Source organism: Vipera berus (genome assembly GCF_964194415.1).
Source record: "Vipera berus genome assembly, chromosome: Z".
NCBI lineage: Eukaryota > Metazoa > Chordata > Lepidosauria > Squamata > Viperidae > Vipera > Vipera berus.
In genome coordinates, this window is record NC_138205.1 from 44,476,739 (window position 1) to 44,496,332 (window position 19,594).

Genomic DNA, 19,594 nt, shown 5'->3' on the forward strand with positions numbered 1-19,594 from the left:
TAAAAAGTAGTCTTATATGCCAGAAAATACGGTATTTCATATTCCTTTACACTCAACAGAATGTACTCATTTGTAATTGCAACATAAAAAACCCTGACTGTGCAGAATTTCCAGGAGGAAATAACACAATATACTTGTTCCATTTCCAAAATAACAAAACAATCACAAAGCCCCTGTGCATTAAGTTTCAGCTTGCAGCTATCTAGTTTTTGGTACAGTTCATTGAGATCTGTCTCTTACTTGGCAAGGGCCTTGCCTGGTGGATCCATTAGCATATGCCATTTGGAAGAGTCTGTAAGCAAACTGGGCAAGATATGTCCCAAGAGGGTGAGGGTAAGCTGCTGCATGTCTAAACAAAAAATAGAATAGAGCAATTCTACAGCTCTCATTGCATGCTCTTTCCGTGTCTCTTTCAGGAGTTCCTGAAAAAAAAGAAGAGAGGCAGCAAAAATAATGCAAAGGAGGAAAAGGACTAAACTTTGTGCTTATTTTCCTCTGAATTATAGTAATCAGTGTAGGTTTTCACCCTCTACCATCTGAATATCCTAATCTAGTTTACACAGTTCATGCATTCAATATACTAAGATCCATACATAAGAACGGTGGTGATCAGACCAAAGACCTGTTGTCCAGTATTCAGTTACTATAATGCCAATTAAAAACCTCAGAAAAAACTCATATGTATCAGGCTTCTCTTAATTTGCTTTTAAAAAAAAACAAATGTCACAGGTGGGCATTGGAGAACACAGATTTGTGGTAAGTTTACTGCAAGAACTAATAAGCTATTCCCATGACTGCTATGTATTAAATGCAAGCTGTATTTATAATGGAATAAAAGTTTAAATTCATGTAGCTTTTTCTCTTGCTCATGCAATGCAATAAGCTTGAGGCATGCCTCTTTTGAACAAAAATAACTACTTCTGTATGTTGCTTCTTGTCGATCAGAAGGTCGGCAGTTTGGCGGGTCGAATCCCGAGTGCCGTGTAACAGAGTGAGCACCTGTTACTCGTCCCAGCTTCTGCCCACCTAGCAGTTCGAAAGCACGTAAAAATGCAAGTAGTAAAATAGGGACCACTACGGTGGGAAGGTAACAGCGCTCTGTGCGCCTTTGGCATCTAGTCATTCCGGCCACATGACCACGGAGACGTCCTCGGACAAATGCTGGTTCTTCGGCTTTGAAACGGAGATGAGCACCGGCCCCTAGAGTCGGAAACAACTAGCACGCATGTACGGGGCAACCTTTACCTTTTATATGTTGCTTATATTTCTCATGTTTTCCATACCTTGACAAGATTGTTGCAGAACCAATAGACACCACCCATGTGTAATAGTGTATCAAAGATATGAATAGAATGGCTGTCTACCCAGCCTTTCTCCAGGACCTTGGAGAAGACACTCATCAGCACTTCTTTTATAGGTTTCTTGGCAGGAAGAAGATTCCAATAGGGCATTGTGTCAACTCCTGTAGCTGGGAATTTAATCTGTGCAGCTGTCTGCTGAACAACATCAGCACACATGTGCTCAAGGATGGAACTCATGATCACCACTCTGGATAGGGAAGAGGATAAATATTCAGTTATTAATGTTCTAAAATAATCCTTTCCAAAAGGAAGTAGGAAAAAAAACTTTTTAAACACTATAGCCCAGAATTGGGACAATCACTATCAGATGCAGCTGCGGGAATGGAATATCCAAACAGTGCCCTTGCTTAATTCTTTCTACAGACTACAGTTTTCTTACTTTAAGCAGGACAATGTATAAATAATGGACTAAAATTTAACATTCAGAATTCAGTGCTATATAAAATACCTTATTACACTGAAAGGACAAATATGCCAGTAAGGGGAAGATGCAGATTGGTACAAAGTAAAAGAGTAAACAAAATCTTGCAGCCTTCACCCTATATTTTAAAGCATTCTTCCCCACAGAGCAGTTTCCAAATAAATTTGAATAGAGTGCCTATAATTCTTAGTCCTAGGCCATGCTGGCTGGGAATCAGGAGGACTAGTCTCCAAAACCCCCTTCATGGATTACTGCCTTGTTGTGGCGAAGGGGCTTGTGTAATTCAGTGAAGCTATGAGCTATGCCGTGCAGGGCCACCCAAGACGGAAAGGTCATAGCAGAGAGTTCTGACCAAATGTGATCCACTGGAGGAGGAAACGGCAACCCACTCCAGTATCTTTGCCATGAAAACCCTATGGACAGTACCAAAAGGACCTCCTGGAGGAACGTTGTCCGTGGGGTCGTGATGGGTCAGACACGACTTCGCAACTAACAACAACATTCTCCAAAACAATGTGGGAAAAGGCTGATTAAATGCACTGTACAATGTTTCCCTCTTGAAAAGACCAAGATCTGCTGTTTACCTTTCACTGTAGAATTGCAGGGTGTTCTCGCCATATAGAGGGTTCCCCAGTTGTCGAATCATCTGCAGTGACTTCTCTCGTTCATCTAAGCCCAGCATTCGGACATGAGCCACAAGCCAAGCCACAGCACATACTGCCATGCTACACACCTTTCCCTTGATATTATCTGTGATTTTCTGGGATGGGAGAGAAAGGGGTCAGGAACATAACTGAGAATTCTAATACAGAGAGAAATTGTTCTTGCTATGGAACAGAGAGAAAAAGACTTAAACTGGGACAGACTTTTCAGCGGTATTCTTTCTTGTAGACTCATGTATGTGAGACAGGCAGCCAAATACACTGAATAAATAAATAAAATAAATTTGGATGGAGTGAAAAAAGGAAGACTTTGGCTTCTGGTTTCCAGAGTTATTTTGTTAGAAATGTGGTAGCATTATAGACCTATAATTAATATCAGATTAAAGTGATCAGGAACAAGGGTGTGCACACAAGACCTTTTTTCACATCTTATACGGAGATGTTCAAAATATTATTTTTTGTTTACTGTAGTAGCAAGGGAATGATAAGCACATTCAGATGAACATGCTTATTTACCTACATATATACATATTTTTACTGAAGCTTTTAATTACAATAGTAAAAGAAAACACAAACTACATTCACAGAGAAGAGAAACAGAAAGCATATAAAGAAAAAATTGCAATAAAGAAAAAAAACATAAATGAATGACTTCCAATTTTCATCACAAGTATAAACAAACGTAATAACTCTTCAACTCCTAAAAATTACAAACGTATCTTGTATCTTTTCCCCCCATAACCTTATCTATATGCAAAACCATAAATCATCAACTTTTCAATCTTGGTGTCAGCAAAAAGTGGCAAAGATACTGGAGTGGGTTGCCATTTCCTTCTCCAGTGGATCACATTTTGTCAGAACTCTCTGCTATGACCTGTCCGTTTTGGGTGGCCCTGCACGGCATAGCTCATAGCTTCATTGAATTACGCAAGCCCTTTGCCACGACAAGGCAGTAATCCATGAAGGGGCTGAAATCCCTATGATAACCAAAAACCAGAGGCAAGTTTATACTTTCCCCCCTTTTTTCTCTTCTGCCTAGTCTTTAGTGCTCTCTAGTGCTCAATTTCTAAAGTCAAAAAGTCTCAAATCTTTGTTAGGACTTGCAACCAGCACAGAACCTATGGCCGCTGCAATACCTCAGTGGTCATGTGATTTCAATCTAAGCAAACCCATTTACAACAGGTTGCCAAGTGTCCTGAGATCATCTGATCACCATCTGCAATTTTCCCTGTTGACTTTTCCAAAAAGTCAACCTAGTTGGTTCCTGGCTGAAAGTGGTCCATCTTGAAATCCAACCTTGGATCTCAGGGTGGACCTTTTTTAGTCAGCTTCCCCGAAACTAAAAAAAGCTGCTTTTGGAAAGATTTCACCCTGCACCAGGCACAGTCTCTTCAAAGCAGCATTTTTGTTGACTAAGCAATTGCTTAGAAGTTTGTTGGCTAAGAAGTTCCTTCTGAGAAACCTTTTTCAGCCAGTCTCCTTGAAAGCAAGAAACATTGCTTGCCAGAGAGATTCCGCCCACATGTGGGGTAATTTCTTCAGCAGGCAGGCAGGAGAACTGCTGTGCTGTGCTGGACAAAAGCTTGGATCACAAAGTTCATAGTTCTTTCCCTACATCCACTTAATGATTGCATCTAGGAAAGCGAAGATGCAGTCATAACGTCAAGTCAGGTCACATGATGGCCTGCTTTACAACTGTCACAACCTACGCCCATGGCAATTCCAGGCTTAACTATGGTCATAAGATAAGTATTACCTACCCACATTTCCCAATTCTTTAAATTCTTAAACTTATTTTTTTCTTTTGTTCAGGAATGAAGGCAAACTCAGTAGGGGCTTTTCAAATTTGTCATTCCAAAGATCCCTAATAGCATTAGACAGTTAAAAAGGCAATTTGCAAAAGTGATTAGAAAATGAAGTTAGCAAACCCAGTAACCTTTTAAAGGTTCCACTGTGGTTGTGAGCATGACAGCTTGATCCCTTTGTCTCACAGCCTAGACACCAATTCTTTAATCTTTGCTACAATTGTCTTCTCTCCTGAAAATTTGCTTAGTTCTTCATGCCTCCCCCAGAAGTCCCTAAATATGCTTTCTTGAACTTTACATTTTCCTCTACTTAGCATACAAAAAGAATGTATCAACATACCAAAAATCAGAAGGATTATGCAATATCACAGTTCCAAAGTTCTGATGGATGCACATGCTCCCTGTGGTCATATGACTATATGTTAACAACTAGCCTGTATTTATGACATTTGCAATGTCCTGCAATCACATGACCATGTTTTATAACATTTTTGCAGAAAACCAGCATTACTTTGGCCTACAACGAACAATGACCATGGTGTTCACTTAACAATCACTGCAAAAAAGGTTATAAAAACAGAGTTGGTCATGTGGTGAACAGTTTATAGCTGTCGTGACTTGTGATCATAATAGGCAGGCTTCATTACAGTCGTAAGTCAAGGACTACCTCTATTGTTGGGCTGTATCATTTCAGACTCTCAACAAGAGAATCCACATTTGAAAATGTTCTCCTTATATATGTTTAAGACTATCCACATTACCCAGGAAGCAAGCATATGGAGCATAATACTAATCTACACAAATTTTCCATGCTACATCAATGCTTTTCCCCCCAAAAAACAGCACAATTCTAGATTGATTCAGTGTTTTTGAATCAATCTTTGATTCAGAGTTTCCCTTCAAATGTTTCTAGCTTTTAAAGGCTCTAAAGGTAAAGGTTCCCCCGCACATGCGTGCTAGTCGTTTCCAACTCTAGGGGCCGGCGCTCATCTCTGTTTCAAAGCCAAAGAGCCAACGTTTGTCCGAGGACGTCTCCGTGGTCATGTGGCCGGCATGACTAGATGCCAAAGGCGCACGAAACGCTGTTACCTTCCCACCGTAGCGGTCCCTATTTTTCTACTTGCATTTTTACGTGCTTTCAAACTGCTAGGTTGGCAGAAGCTGGGACAAGTAACAGGCGCTCACTCTGTTACGCGGCACTCGGGATTTGACCCGCCAAACTGCCGACCTTCTGATCGACAAGCTCAGCGTCCTAACCCACTGAGCCACTGCGTCCCTAGAGTGTCATAAATGTGTGTTGGTGCAATCTTTGGGCAAGACAGATACCTGGACGGATTCAAAGGTGAGAACCCCATTCTCCCAGGCATTCAGGATCTCCAAGATGGCAGCAGAGATGCTTAGACATGCTTCTTGCCATTTCATCTGCCTTCTCAGTAGTAGGGATATAGAAGGAGGCAAAAAAAGCAAAATGAATATAAGAACCTAAACTTATCCAGCTACCCACTTCCCCAAATTATCTAAGAATTATCTAAGAATTCTTAAAGGAAAAATAATAAAGTGGCTTGATGACAGAGATCAAGCTACAACGATTACATGTTTGTTGGCAACAAACAGCTAAACTGGATTCCAAGTTCAATATCTTCAACTTGCTATTACTAAGCACATTGATTTGTGCTTAGAGTGTAAGCCGCCCTGAGTCTTCGGAGAAGGGCGGGATATAAATGGGATTAAAATAAATAAAAATAAATAAAAAATAAAACCATTTTCTAGCTAATTATTACAAACACTATATTAGTAACGCTTAATGAATTCTGAAAATTGAATAAAGTTTCTAAGTATCACAGGAAAATCCATGCTAGTCTTTTTACACAAATTGTTTCTATATATAGTTGAAGACTTTCAGATATTTTTGGGCACAATGCTTAACTCCTATTAATGCAGCCTGTCATGCTTTCTACCTTAAGGACTACAATTTTGCTTCAAGAAATTTCAGTTTAGGAATTTACGATCTATGGCACAAAGGGAACACAAAAAATAGCCCTTCAGTAAAAGGCCTGTCTTTTATTTTCTTTTACGTTATTTAATTTTCAACCTGTTTTTTCAAAGACTAGGGCAAGGGTAGGCAACCTCGGCTCTTTTATGACTCATGGACTTCAACTCCCAGAATTCCTGAGTCAGCTGACTCAGGAATTCTGGGAGTTGAAGTCCATGAGTCATAAAAGAGCCGAGGTTGCCTACCCCTGGACTAGGGGCTCCTCAATAATACTTACACCAACTTCATTTCAGAAGAATTATTCAGCAAAGCAACCAGCGATTCCACTTTGGTGGAATCAGGTCGGAAGCAAGGGTGGTCAGGGTTGAGAATTTTCCCTTCTTCTGGCATGCAGGTCTGCATCCAGGTCTCAAAAAAAGGCACTTCTCCTGGAGGGCTAGCTTCTGACAGGATCACCTGAAAGCAGCCAACCAAGCAATAATAATATAGCATGAAATTCTTAACTAAGGACAATAGCGCCCTCTAGTGAGTAGCTGGACCACCATATGATAATTCTGGAAATACTTTCACAGTATGCTGCTACTTACTGCATTGTACAAATAGCTCACAGAAAGAAAAAATATTTCACTCCAGAAATGAAAGGAAGAGGCTAATTCCCCAAATTAACATAATTTGTGGGAGCAATTTAGAGTTAAATACATGGAGTAATTAAACTATCTGTATGTCTTAACATTTTATTGCTGCGGACTCTATTTCTCTTTAATGGCTTTTAGATTTACAATTGCTTTTATTAGTATACATAACACATTTCCTTCAGCAGTCTATTTGGAGATGTTATTCACTAACAGCAAACAAGAAATGTTTAATTTTACTAAATGAAATACATGAAATGCTTGATGAAATGACCATTGTAATTTTTGCTTTATTATTATCTCCTTTGCAATTTTATGGACAAGAATAGAATCCCAAAGATAATTTCGTTCCCCAATCCTCTGTTACTAGAATACTTTCATTACACCATTTTGCAGTACAAACACATGAAGGTGAAACTTCTAGGTAATGCTTCATTTTGCAGTTTTAAATCAAGTTATCTTCTAATTCTCTACCCCAACAGCTCATTTGTGTGAGGGACCTCAACAGTTTGTAAAAATGTCCTCTTTAAAATGTTCATTAACTCAATGAACCCCATTTTAACCCAATGACAGAATTATGAATACTTATTGTATCCAAGGTGCTCAAGGTGGTTCTTTATAATTTCCTAAACAATTTTATATTTATCTTTTGGAATAATTTTTATGACCTGGCCCCTTTGGAGAAAATTCACTACTGTCCCAAGTCTTCTTCAATTTAAGGGTGACTGTAGATTGGTAGAATTTTAGAAATGTTCGGATAAGTTTTTCTATAGGCATCAACACTGTGCTCTAATTATCCTTCTTTTAAAAAAATGTTATATGTTAGCCTTCCCCAATCTGGCACTGTCCAGATGTTTTGAGAATATAAACCACAAAATCCCAGCCAGCATATATAATACTAAAATGAAAAGTGTAGGGAAGAATGGCAAATAAAAGGTATTCTGTACAGTACACATTCAGGAATAAATGTCTGAGCATGACCTTGTTCTCAATATTTTCTTTATGTGATATAATACAAAAGCCAGAATGTTCCTACCTCAGAGCCATAGGTCTGGGCAACATGGCACAGCATAAGGAATGAAATGTCAAAGAGAAGTGCTCGGACTGAGGCTCCCTTAGCTAGATTTCAGATGGAGCAGAAAGAGACAAAAATCAGAGCAATTATCATATGTAAATCAAAATGTTGTTGAATGATGGGCTAGAAATACTTTGTAGCTACCATCACACTAAATAGTACCATTAATGGAATATGCCAACTCATTCATTTTTATTTTTTTAAAATAAATCAAATCTCATCAACGATGGTGCTTCAGATAAATGGAAATTTGATTTTCAAAACTTTTAGTCACCACGGTTAATACTCTGCATACAACTTCATTTGTTTATTCATTTATAACAAAACATTGACATTTTGTATCTAATTCTACCAAAGGAAAAAGGATTCTGAAGCACAGGGCACCAAACATTTTGGGAAACAAACAGTTAAACACTTCCATCCATCCCTTCCCCCAAATTTCAATTTTTTTAATGAGATATATAAATAATAAAAAGAGTTGGTACCTTTTGCTCTAATTTGTGTATAGAGGTAATCACAAAACAAGTTTTAAATTAAATTGTTATGCTAAGTGACAAAGGAGAGAACAAAAGATGCTATTAAAAGACTGTTGGAAAGCCTGCTCAGTTCCATTTTTCTGGGTTCTGAAATTTTATCAACCCCCTCTGGAATGATTTATGATTAAAACACATACAGCTTCTAAAACAGCCTTCCCCAAACTGTGTTGGATTTCCACTTCCATAATCCCTGGCTGGAGGATTATAGGATTTGAAATCCAATTTATCTTGAGGATAAATCTAATTTAGGAAAGCTGCACTATTTGCACAAATGAAAACAAAACAACTCTTTCAAACAACTGCAAACTCCTTCCTGATTTGTCCAGTGGAAGGTCAGAGAGCTCTTGCGTGTGTAATCACATGCAAACATATTCAGACTCCTTATCTTGGACTGAGTGGCATTCAAACATCACTCCATCCAAAGGACTTGAACCACATGGGTACACAAAGCCTAAGATGCAAGGGGAGGGGGTGCAAAGGAGGAGGGAAGGAAGCAGACACACAGCTGCATGTTAACCCTTTTTCTTCAGAGTTGAGCACCCCACCCAAAGCGCACAAAGTCACTATTCTTGGGATTGGAGGAAAGACAAGGGCACGTGGTAGCCAAGAAGACAAAGAGACCCCAGTCATAACTTGAATGTCCCCCTTGTTGCATCAGGAATGTTGAGCTGGGCCAGCCTACGCTGCCAGGCACTATGATCACTTTCAACTCTTCCTTGACCCAGGCCCCCTTCCCTGCCAGCTTTTTACGGTTAACCCATGAAACTCTGTACTTCCAGGGTTGGCTATGCAGACATTTGATGGCAGGAGAAAAAAAAGACAAAAGGAAACAGGGACTTACAGCTTTCTCCACTGATATGTTTGGTAAATTCATTGAGCCTGAAATGTGTAAAGAACGAAAACATATTTTAAAAAATCACTTTAACTGTCATTTAACATGTTAAAAATCGGTGCAAAACCATTTTAAAAACCGGTGCAAAACCATTTTAAAAAAAGCAGGTAGATCATAATTATTCCCATCTTCCAAATGATGCAAAAAGAAAGCCAGAATACAGGAATTTTGTACCTTCAGATTTTGGTAGGCCATTATTATAGACATTATTTTGCCGTATTAATCCTCTACTCTGTAGCAATTATATTCAGGTAAAATCTTCCCAACCCTGCTCCATTCTCTAGTAAGCTGCAATGTCATAATAGAGCAGGACCTCTGGATTTTTCTTTTCTAAAGTTGGGAAAGTCCTGGCTTGTGAAAAAGCCCTTCATTAGAAGATCACTCCTTGGCCTCTTCCTGAAACCAGCCTTTACCAATACTGTAGATGAACAATCCAGTAACTCCACAGACCTTTAATGTGCCCTACATAGGATATGTAATGTATAGAGCTGCCATAAAGAATACTTATTTCTAAAATGAAGGGAAGAGAAAACAGATTAGCTGACTATGATTAGCTCTTAAACTGCTCTGAGGCAGGACAGCAGAATACATGTCCTATGAAACAAATAAATAAATAAATTTGATTGAGGTACTTTTCTTACGAATTCTTTCGTATTCTACTCCATACAGAGTGATAAGGACAGCTGAAGAGATTATAGAAAGCCTGCTTCCCATTATTTGGGATACTACTTGTAAGTGCTATGTGTTTAAAGATCAGAGCATTGTTAGAGACTCCACACATGGACTTCACAGTTTGTTTCTGTTGCTCCCCTTTGGGAGAAGGTTTCGAAGTATTTATAGCAGAATTATTAGATTCTGTAACAGATCTCTTCCTTATGCCATCCATCTTGTAAATTTTCAGGATTCTTTTTTCCCCGCCATGTATATGTATACATTCAAACTAAACTGCGATGTTTTTCTGTGACAAATATGTGTGTATGTGAGTATATGCAAAATGGTATTTTTTTGAGAGCTGAATGCAACCAAATTTCATTTTAATATATGCTGGTTAGCGTACATTTAAAGTGACAACAAAGTTTTTATTCTATTCTATTCTTTTCTGATTATATTAAATTGAATATAGTATCAATGTATTCTTTTCTGATTTTATTAGCATTATACCTTTTGGTTGTACTTTATCATATTATCTGGTAGTTATAATTCACCAATACATTTTTTTTAAAAAGGCATCTCTAAGGCAAAAAGGCAGCAAATAATATGGTAATAAATGTTACTCAAGAGTTGACTGTTGTTGCAGTTATTTGATTACAGCCAAATAGCACAAGTGTGCTAGACAGGAGGTCTGCTGCTTACTGGGCAAAAATCTCTACTAAGGGATGTAAAAAGGCTAAATCACAACAGTTACTACTAGTTACTATGATTTAGCCTTTTTTTTAGATGCTTTTGGCCTGGATGATTGAATCTTCATTTACATAACTCTATTAAAAGATTACTAGGCATTGAGACAATATCTGAATTCACTATGGCCTTGTTGTTGATGTACAAATCCTCCCATTCTTAAATTGATTAGAAACATTACAATACAGAAAACTCCCAGAATCCTTCCAACAATTGCCATTAAATTATAATTACTAATCAGAGAAGAAAAGTATAACAAATTCAGATAATAAATTATCAATTGCATTTCATTGACTAAATATTAATACTTTTAAATAAATAGAAATCACATTTTTAATAATTCCGGGGGTTGTTTTGAGTGTTGTTCCCAGCAAATGTTCCTTACTCTGGAAATTAAGGACACTCCTGGCTTAGAAACTATTCCTACTTCAGGCCAACTACCTTAACAGACCCTGTGAACTTTGACCACCAATTAGTCTCTCCCATAGAAGAGAAATTCAGGTTGAATTTTGGAGTCCTTGGTGCTCTCTGAGGTTGGTTGTTTTCTTGCAGATGTAACTAGGTAACATCATCAGTGCTAGGAAGAAATGAAGTTTTTTCTCAATTTATATTCTAGTGGTTTGCTCTGTCAGTGTTGGTAGGAGTGATCTACCAATCTATCATTACTAGTCTCTTTGTACAAATTGTTTCTATACAGAGATCACTCCCACCAACAACGACCAGGGCAAATCACTTGTATATAAAATGAGAGCAAGCTCCATTCCCAATTAGCACTGATGATGTTACCTAGTTAGGTGATGAAACATCTGCAAGAAAACAACCAAGCTCAGAAAGTATCAAGGACCCCCCCCCCCGACTATTCTCCTCACAGCTTCTGAACTGTGTTAAATTATCCAACTTAACTGTTTTTGTTGCTTGTGCCACGAATGAAAAACTGGAATTATCAGCTGACTATAATTTGCTCTTAAACTGCTCTGATAAATGCTGCGAGCCTAGTTTCCAGCATAATGGCAAAAAATACAGGGCAGAGTTCTTTAGAAAAAATGGGAGAAACAAATAAACTCTGCATTTATTTAGTGCCTTCTGTATTATTCACATGGTAAGAGAATGTTTGTGAATCTTTTCCAAGCTTCTGTAAACCTGGAACAGTATGACCTACAATGTTATCTGAGCTTCATCTATGACCTATTAGTAGATAAAAAGACTTGGTTAAACAGATGACACATAAAAGAATGTCATGTCTTTATGTAATATATTAAGCCAACATTCACTGACTTCTTGGAAGTCATATGGAATTTTAGATTTGTTATTTATTATTATTTTTTTTTATTATTCAGAGCTTAGATTCAGCCATTCCAAAATATTAAACTGCTTCTGCTTCAGCCATTTGGTTGTAGATTTCCTTTTGTGGGCTACATGACCTATATTGCAACCCCCAGGGGGAGGGCCTTCTCTGTGGGAGCGCCAGCCCTATGGAATCAGCTCCCCCCTGAGCTACGGATGGCCCAAAATCTCCAACCCTTTCGCCGCGGCCTCAGAACACTCCTATTCCACCAGGCTGACCTGGACTGACAGGCATTTTAATTAATTATATTTACAATTTTTAATTTATTTTTAGTTTTTAATTTTAATTTATTGCACAGATGATTTTAATTTTATTTTTATCTTAATTTCTGTACTTATTATATGTTTTGTTGTTAGCCACCCTGAGTCCTTCGGGAGATAGGGCGGGATATAAATCCCATCAATAAATAAACAAATAAATATTTATTAAAGCTTCAGCTCACAGATGAATTGGATACCCTGACAGAATTTGCTGATTCGATCTAGAATCTATTATTCCTTCAATTCACCCCAAGGCTGTATAAAGCAGCCCCAAACCATATTCCCATCCTTTACAGCTGAGATGGGGTTCATTGCAGCATCTTTGTTTCTCCCAACTTAACATTTTTTATTACTATCCAAAAGTTCAACTCCTCTATCATCAGCCAGATGGTCTTTAGCAAACTTAAGGCAGGCAGCAATGTTCTTTCTGGAGAATAGTGTTTCCCTTTTTGTTTTTTGTTTTCTTCTGTTCAGTTATGTCTGATTCTCAGTAAGATTTTTCAGAAGTTGATTATCAATGTCTCCTTTCCAGAGCTGAGAGAAAGTGACTAGCCCAAGGTTACCCAGCTGGCTTTGTCTAAGGTGGAATTAAAACTCATGGTCTTCCTAGTTTGTAGCCTTGTGCCTCGACCACTACATCTAATTGGCTTTTTGGTACCTTCCTATATACGTACATCACTCTTAATTCAGTATTTTCCTTATTGTGAATTCAAGAAAGGACTGCAGAAGCTTTGTTATTACCCTGGACTTAAATAAAATAGAGCTGGAAGGGACCTTGGAGGTCTTCTAGTCCAGCCTTGCTCAAGCAGGAGAACCTACACCATCTCAGACAAGTGACTGTCTAGCTAGCCTCTTTTTAAAAATCTCCAGTGATGGAGCGCCCATGATTTCTGGGGGCAAGCTGTTCCACTGGTTAATTGTCCTCATTGTCAGGAAGTTTCTCCTTAATTCCAGGTTGCTTCTCTCTTTGATCAGTTTCCAACCATTGTTTCTTGTCCTGCCCTCTGGTGAACAACTGAGCTGCTCTCAGTCTCCCATAGTACTGTATGTACACTTTGTTCTTGGGGTAACTTTCATAGTATGGTATGACCATTCATAGAAATAATAACAATGAGGCATTTTCTTTATTTGTATGATGATGAAGGCCAAAGACTCTAACAACAGTTCTAAAACTCTATCCATTTTCCTGAGCACTGAAAACCTTTTTCCAAAGATCTACAGAGATCTCTTCCATACAGGGTATTGCAGACTTCCATAAACGTAACCTATAAAAAAGACTCTGATGATGATGATGTTTTTTTATATACAGGAGGAACCCTCAAGTTTAGATCTGATTGTCATCTCACTGCTTGGAAATCTAATTCAACTTACTCGCTTATGAGAACTGATTATTTAAGGCTTTACAGTTAATGTTGGCTTGAATATATTCAATAAAGATCAGAACACAATAACTTGTTCTAGCTGTTGTTTATTTAACTAGAACATCTTTTATTTATTTATAGGACTTAGATAAAATTCTGATCACACTGTAGGTCGCAGGTAATCTACAAGAATGACACATAGTCTATAGTTCTTTTGCTCACAACTGCATAGCCTTTACATTAGGGCTCTAAGGCAGGAATAAGCAAGGAGCAGCCCCATTTTTGCAGTTCCCAACTTTCTGTACCACTGAATAACAATGGGTCTTTTAACTCTATGATTTGTGGGGGGAGGGGGGAATCCTTAGGTAAAATACAATCCTAACTTTCTAAAAATTAAGACAATTTTAGTTAAAATCCTCATTAAAAAGGGGGCAGGAGGAGTAAACAGAAAATTCTGTCCCCTTCCCGTTCAGTAATGCTGCTATTTTACCACTATGGCTCTTAGTTGCTCTCACAAATAATTTTTGAAAGTGTAATCCTGACTCACAAAAAGATTGCCATCTGCTCCCTGTATCAATTTACTCAAGCAAAATGAAGTTGTCGCATTGCAATTTCCATAAACAACTCCATAGCCAGGAGCAAAGAGCATCACCAAATGATGGTATTACACCACACTCTTTAGTTTATCAAAGGATAGGGAAATAATGTACAACCCTGACTTTCAGTAACTAATCATATACACTCACTTGATGAATTTCCGAGCAAAGGATTTCAGCTTTCCTGTAGCTGCTGCAGCTGCCAATAGTAGGTCCAAGCTCTTTCCTGAAAGCATATGGCCCAAGACCCCCAGTAGTCCTTCTGGAGATTTTGAGTGATCTGAATCCATCGTCTGTTGTAAAAAGAAATAAAATAAGGATGGTGGATCTAGATGCACAAAACATAGAGATTTGACTAAAAGAAAAAAATCAGCTTCTAAATCTTTAATAAAATGAACCTAGATATGTAACCACACAGGAAGCAAGCACTGGAAGTTGGTATCCAGCCCAGACTCCCTTTCTTCCTTAAAATATTGTAATCTGATATTGTTAAGTCTGGGAACCAATTTTACCTTATCTCTGCCTACACTTGCAATGATTTGAATTTACTTGTCCCAGCTTCTGCCAACCTAGCAGTTCGAAAGCACGTAAAAATGCAAGTAGAAAAATAGGGACCACTACGGTGGGAAGGTAACAGCGTTCCATGCGCCTTTGGCGTCTAGTTATGCCAGCCACATGACCACGGAGACGTCCTCGGTCAAGCGCCGGCTCTTCGGCTTTGAAACGGAGATGAGCACCGGCCCCTAGAGTTGGAAACGACTAGCACGCATGTGCGGGGGAACCTTTACCTTTTACCTTTTCTCCCTTATATTTAAATTTGGCAGCCAAATTTGAGGCATTTGGCTAAAAGGACATTTAAGTCTGTACTTTATATAGTTTAATCCTGTATTTTATCACAAACAGTTCCTATACTTACTTCTGAATTAAGTGAAGAGATATTAAATGATATATGCTGGCTAGACAGAATTGTTAAAGTAGGAACAGAACAGAATTTGATTATACCTTCATTTATATCATCACATTCAGAAATTTGAACTATGTTTCTCTGAACTACTCAGTGTTGAGCCATAATGTGCTATAATTTTAGTTTAATCCTATGGGAGAACCAAGCTGCTATGGCTTTTCTAAGAAGTACCAATCCTAACTTGGTATTATTGTAAACCGACTAACCAGAATTATAAACTACAGTTTCAATTTGTCTTATAATCTTCAGGTGATTTGTGTCAACTAGGATTTAGCATGTGTGTTGAATGGATAAAATGAAGTTAAATCTATTGCTTTATTCCCAGAAATTGCTAAAATGTTTGTGTATTTAGAGCTAACTTTACAATTAATGCACAACCAAAAGGAACCCTTAACTATCAGGTTTTTTTGGGGGGAAAGCATGAACTGAGCAAAGAGATTCCTCACATTAATTGAAACAAATTTTTAATATAAATTTATATAATTTTATAAACTATCTAACCTTGTAAAATCATAATCACTTTGCAGTTATATATGCGAAACATCAATATAATCCTTTTACACAAAAAACTTGTGTGCCAGGATAGCCGAAATAATTTCTTTAGTTGGAAAACTGGTTCAGACTCCTTTTAAGCTATTAGGCCTACTGTTAACCACAATAACAAACCACATTACAATCCAAAAATAACCCTTACAAAAATTGTGTTAAACGTCTTGAAATATAGCCAAAGAATTGCATGCCCTAGCTATGTTTAGTCTGAAACATGTCTGTGTTGAAAATACTTTAATCCATGGAAAGCATGCATAGGATCAGCACCACAACAGGACCTACTTTTAAGATATTGGTAACAGTGGGCTCTGCTCGCAAGATAAGGCCTGGGTTGGGCTGAATGTTAGCATTTTCTGCAGATTTTAAACATGGTGCATGTTCTCGATCAGCAGCCCTGATTGGGAAAGGAGGAAAGACATACAAGGTTTTATAAGCATGGTGCATTTGACACTTTTTAATGTATAAGTAAAACTCAACGTACTTACTGGTCCATAGTAATGCTATTCTAAATTTAATACTGTTGTGGTTGTCCTTAATAATGTTTCTACATTTTTATTAAATGAAACACAAAAATATGACAGATTTAGAATGAGATTTTATACAGAAAGGTATTTTAAGGTATATTAAGATGTGCACTTTCACATAATAAATGCCTTCATAGTCTCAAAAGCATGAAGGAAAATGTTATTGGATTAAAACAAAGCAATCTGCTTTCAAGATTTTTTTCCCCAAAGGAAAAATATTCAAAAGAAGAGATCACTTTCAAACACTAATATTACATGGTCAAGAAGATGAGAACACATTAATATTCTTTTATGGCCATGCATGAGCAAAATTTCTCACATCAGCTTAAATGGTTGAAAATATTTCCCCCTGGGAGTTAAGAAACTGGGGGAAAATATATGATTCCTGAAAGGCTGAAGGATGGCTTTGGGCTCTGGCAACTCAGCAGCAAACTTACTCTCCACTTCTATTCCAATTCCTGATTGAAACCTAATAAAGGATTAGAGGGAGGGTTAAGGAGAAGTATTTCTAATGGCCATCAATGTTGTCTTTTTACTTGAACTTGACTCTTGCTCTTTTTATGAAAAGTTTTTTAAACAAGCATACCTTTTTGCTATGAGATTATTCATATTGGCTTCAGAGAGCAGACCTTGCTTGCTACATTCTTGGAGGAGGAAGTTTGTGCAGTCACAGCTAGAACAACAGAAGAAACTGATGTACAAATTTCTGAAGAAATATGGCAAAAGACAAAGGTGAATGTCATCTGGCTTAAGTGCTGTAACGATCAGTTTTGCACATCCTTATGAATTTTCTTAAGGGAGTAGCTCAACTTGCTTTAAGCAAGGTTGTAAGAATGGGTAACTTGCACCTTCAATCAAGATTTAAAAGCCATTTGCAAACATTCCAGATTGTTGGTAAGACTTAACTATCCTTTTTCCAATAGCCTGTCTTTTGAGGAAAAGGGAGAAAAAGATGCTGGGAGTTGAGAGAATAACAGCCCCACCCATGTTCAAGTTCTAGCTTCACTCACTCTTGCCTTAGGCGAACATCAGTAATTCATTTGGAAATGCAGCTCTTAACAGAAAATAAGCTGCCCACCCAAGTCTAAAGGACCAGGTTCACAGATAAAGAATCCAGTTTTACCTCTGAAGATTTGAATAAGGCATAGATGTCTTTTTAATCAGATAAGGCTAATACCTCCACTGAAGTTCTAGTCCTCCGTCCAGACTGAACGGTGACAGTCTGGTCACAGTTATCTTCTTGCTACTAACAATGATGAACACTTCTTTACCTGAGGGTCACCTTCTCCTCAAGTGGCCATTTCCCAACCCAGTCATGCCAACAGTTATCATCCTGTCTCCAATCTCCCCTTCTGCTGGGAGATTATTTATAAAATGAATTATCTAGGTCCCTTCTGGTCAGAATTCAGACTTGGGCATGAGGCACAAATTGCATTGGTTGCTCCTGTGGATAACCTGTAGCAATTCATGGATTTGTTGTTGTTAGCTGCGAAGTCGTGTCCGAGCCATCGCGACCCCATGGACAATGTTCCTCCAGGCCTTCTTGTCCTCTACCATCTTCTGGAGTCCATTTAAACTCACGCCTAATGCTTCAGTGACTCCATCCAGCCACCTCATTCTCTGTCATCCGCTTCTTCTATTGCCCTCAATCTTTCCCAGCATTAGGCTCTTCTCCAGTGAGTCCTTCCTTCTCATTAGGTGGCTAAAGTATTTGAGTTTTAGCTTCAGGATCTGGCCTTCTAAAGAGCAGTCATGGATAGGGGAGAACAATCCTCTTGGTTCTACTAAACCTGTCAAAAGTTTCTGATACCATCCATTCTGGAATCTTTCCAGGTGAAGTACAAAACCTGGGAGTAGGCAGCATTGTTCTGCAGTGGATCCACTCCTTCCTGAGCAAGCGATTCCACTTGGTGGACTGCCCAATCTGCTCACTCCCATTTACATGAAGTTATCTGTTGGCATTAGGTGAAGTATCAATAAAATAGTTTATTTCTGCTGTGGCCCAAATAGGCAATGCAGAAGTGCCTAGCGGTTGTTAAGGTTTGATGCTTTGCAGACTGACTTCCTTAATATATCTATAGAATGTGAATTTCTGCCTTACCTATATATTCATAAGCCTCTCAGTCTGATATATAGGTTAGGACTCCAAGTTTCCCTTAGATCAGACCTCTCACCGGCAATAGCCAAATCCCCCTCTCCTTAGTTGCTCCTCCCTCCAAAATATCAACTAGGAGGACATAGTCGTGTTAACATGCTGTGACTGTATTTAATACCCACTCTCATACCATTAAGCACAGCCTGATGCTACAGTACACTACCCTAAGCATCACTCTGAGGGAGTCCAAATTGAAATGCATTTTTTTTTATTTTTTTTTATTTTAATTGCATTTATATCCCGCCCTTCTCCGAAGACTCAGGGCGGCTTACAAGCTTAGCAGTAGCCTTCATTCTATGTATATGCCTGCTTCTGTGGCATTTGCCTGCTCAGGTAAATGCTGCAGCAACTTCATATCACTCTAAAAACCATCTCAAAGTGACATCGCTAGAGAGCAATTGGGGAAGAGGTTTATAGAAGAGAACATCTGGAGAAGTAGCAGATCCTCCTCTGATCTCAGGCAGCTGTTGATATTCTGTCTCCAGATTACATTCTTCTAAAATGTATAAAACACAATACTGCCTTTTCAGATGTTAAATAAGGCACATAGTTCTACATATATCTACTATGCCATTATCTCATTAGCAATTGAAATAATTTTAGTCATACTTGTTCCATGTCAAATCACAATTCAGTGTCGGGATCACAAAATGTAGGGGGTTGGGAATATAACATAAAACATTCCCTTTTAAGGAATTATGTACACTACCTTTAAAAGCCATCCGTAAAAGGCCTTTATCTGAATACAACTATTTCAGTCTATAATTACAAATTTCCAAGGTTTGGGAAAATGCTGAAACCCAAACAACAGATGTAACATCAAAGCCGCGTCACAAAGACTTCAACCTTCACAATGGGTGAGATATCCCAAACAGACAGAGAACATCAACAAGAAATAGCCTTGGACTAAGAAAGGCAAACTTTGCACAACGAGGAATCTGCCAGGGCAAGATAACCTAACATCTCTCCAAATATAAAAATATAAAAACTAGGAGAAAGCTGTATTGAGTAAAATACCTCTTTTTTAATCTCATAAGATTATCCATCTCGGGCAAATCAATTATT

At 38.2% G+C, this 19,594-nt stretch overlaps 1 protein-coding gene across 3 annotated transcripts in view; it reads right to left on the reverse strand.

Annotated features, from left to right (window-relative positions):
- Positions 1–19,594, reverse strand: part of MED24 (mediator complex subunit 24) — a 94,701-nt gene that overhangs the window by 35,545 nt on the left and 39,562 nt on the right. For all 3 annotated transcript variants that reach the window (XM_081345143.1, XM_081345142.1, XM_081345141.1), the window contains exons 12-21: positions 16,961–17,047; positions 16,133–16,244; positions 14,488–14,630; positions 9,327–9,364; positions 7,911–7,993; positions 6,520–6,698; positions 5,576–5,675; positions 2,367–2,542; positions 1,284–1,548; positions 241–422 (exon numbers count right to left, since the gene is read on the reverse strand). In XM_081345143.1, coding sequence (XP_081201269.1) covers positions 241–422; positions 1,284–1,548; positions 2,367–2,542; positions 5,576–5,675; positions 6,520–6,698; positions 7,911–7,993; positions 9,327–9,364; positions 14,488–14,630; positions 16,133–16,244; positions 16,961–17,047 — 1,365 coding nt within the window. The remainder of the gene's footprint in view (positions 1–240; positions 423–1,283; positions 1,549–2,366; positions 2,543–5,575; positions 5,676–6,519; positions 6,699–7,910; positions 7,994–9,326; positions 9,365–14,487; positions 14,631–16,132; positions 16,245–16,960; positions 17,048–19,594) is intronic.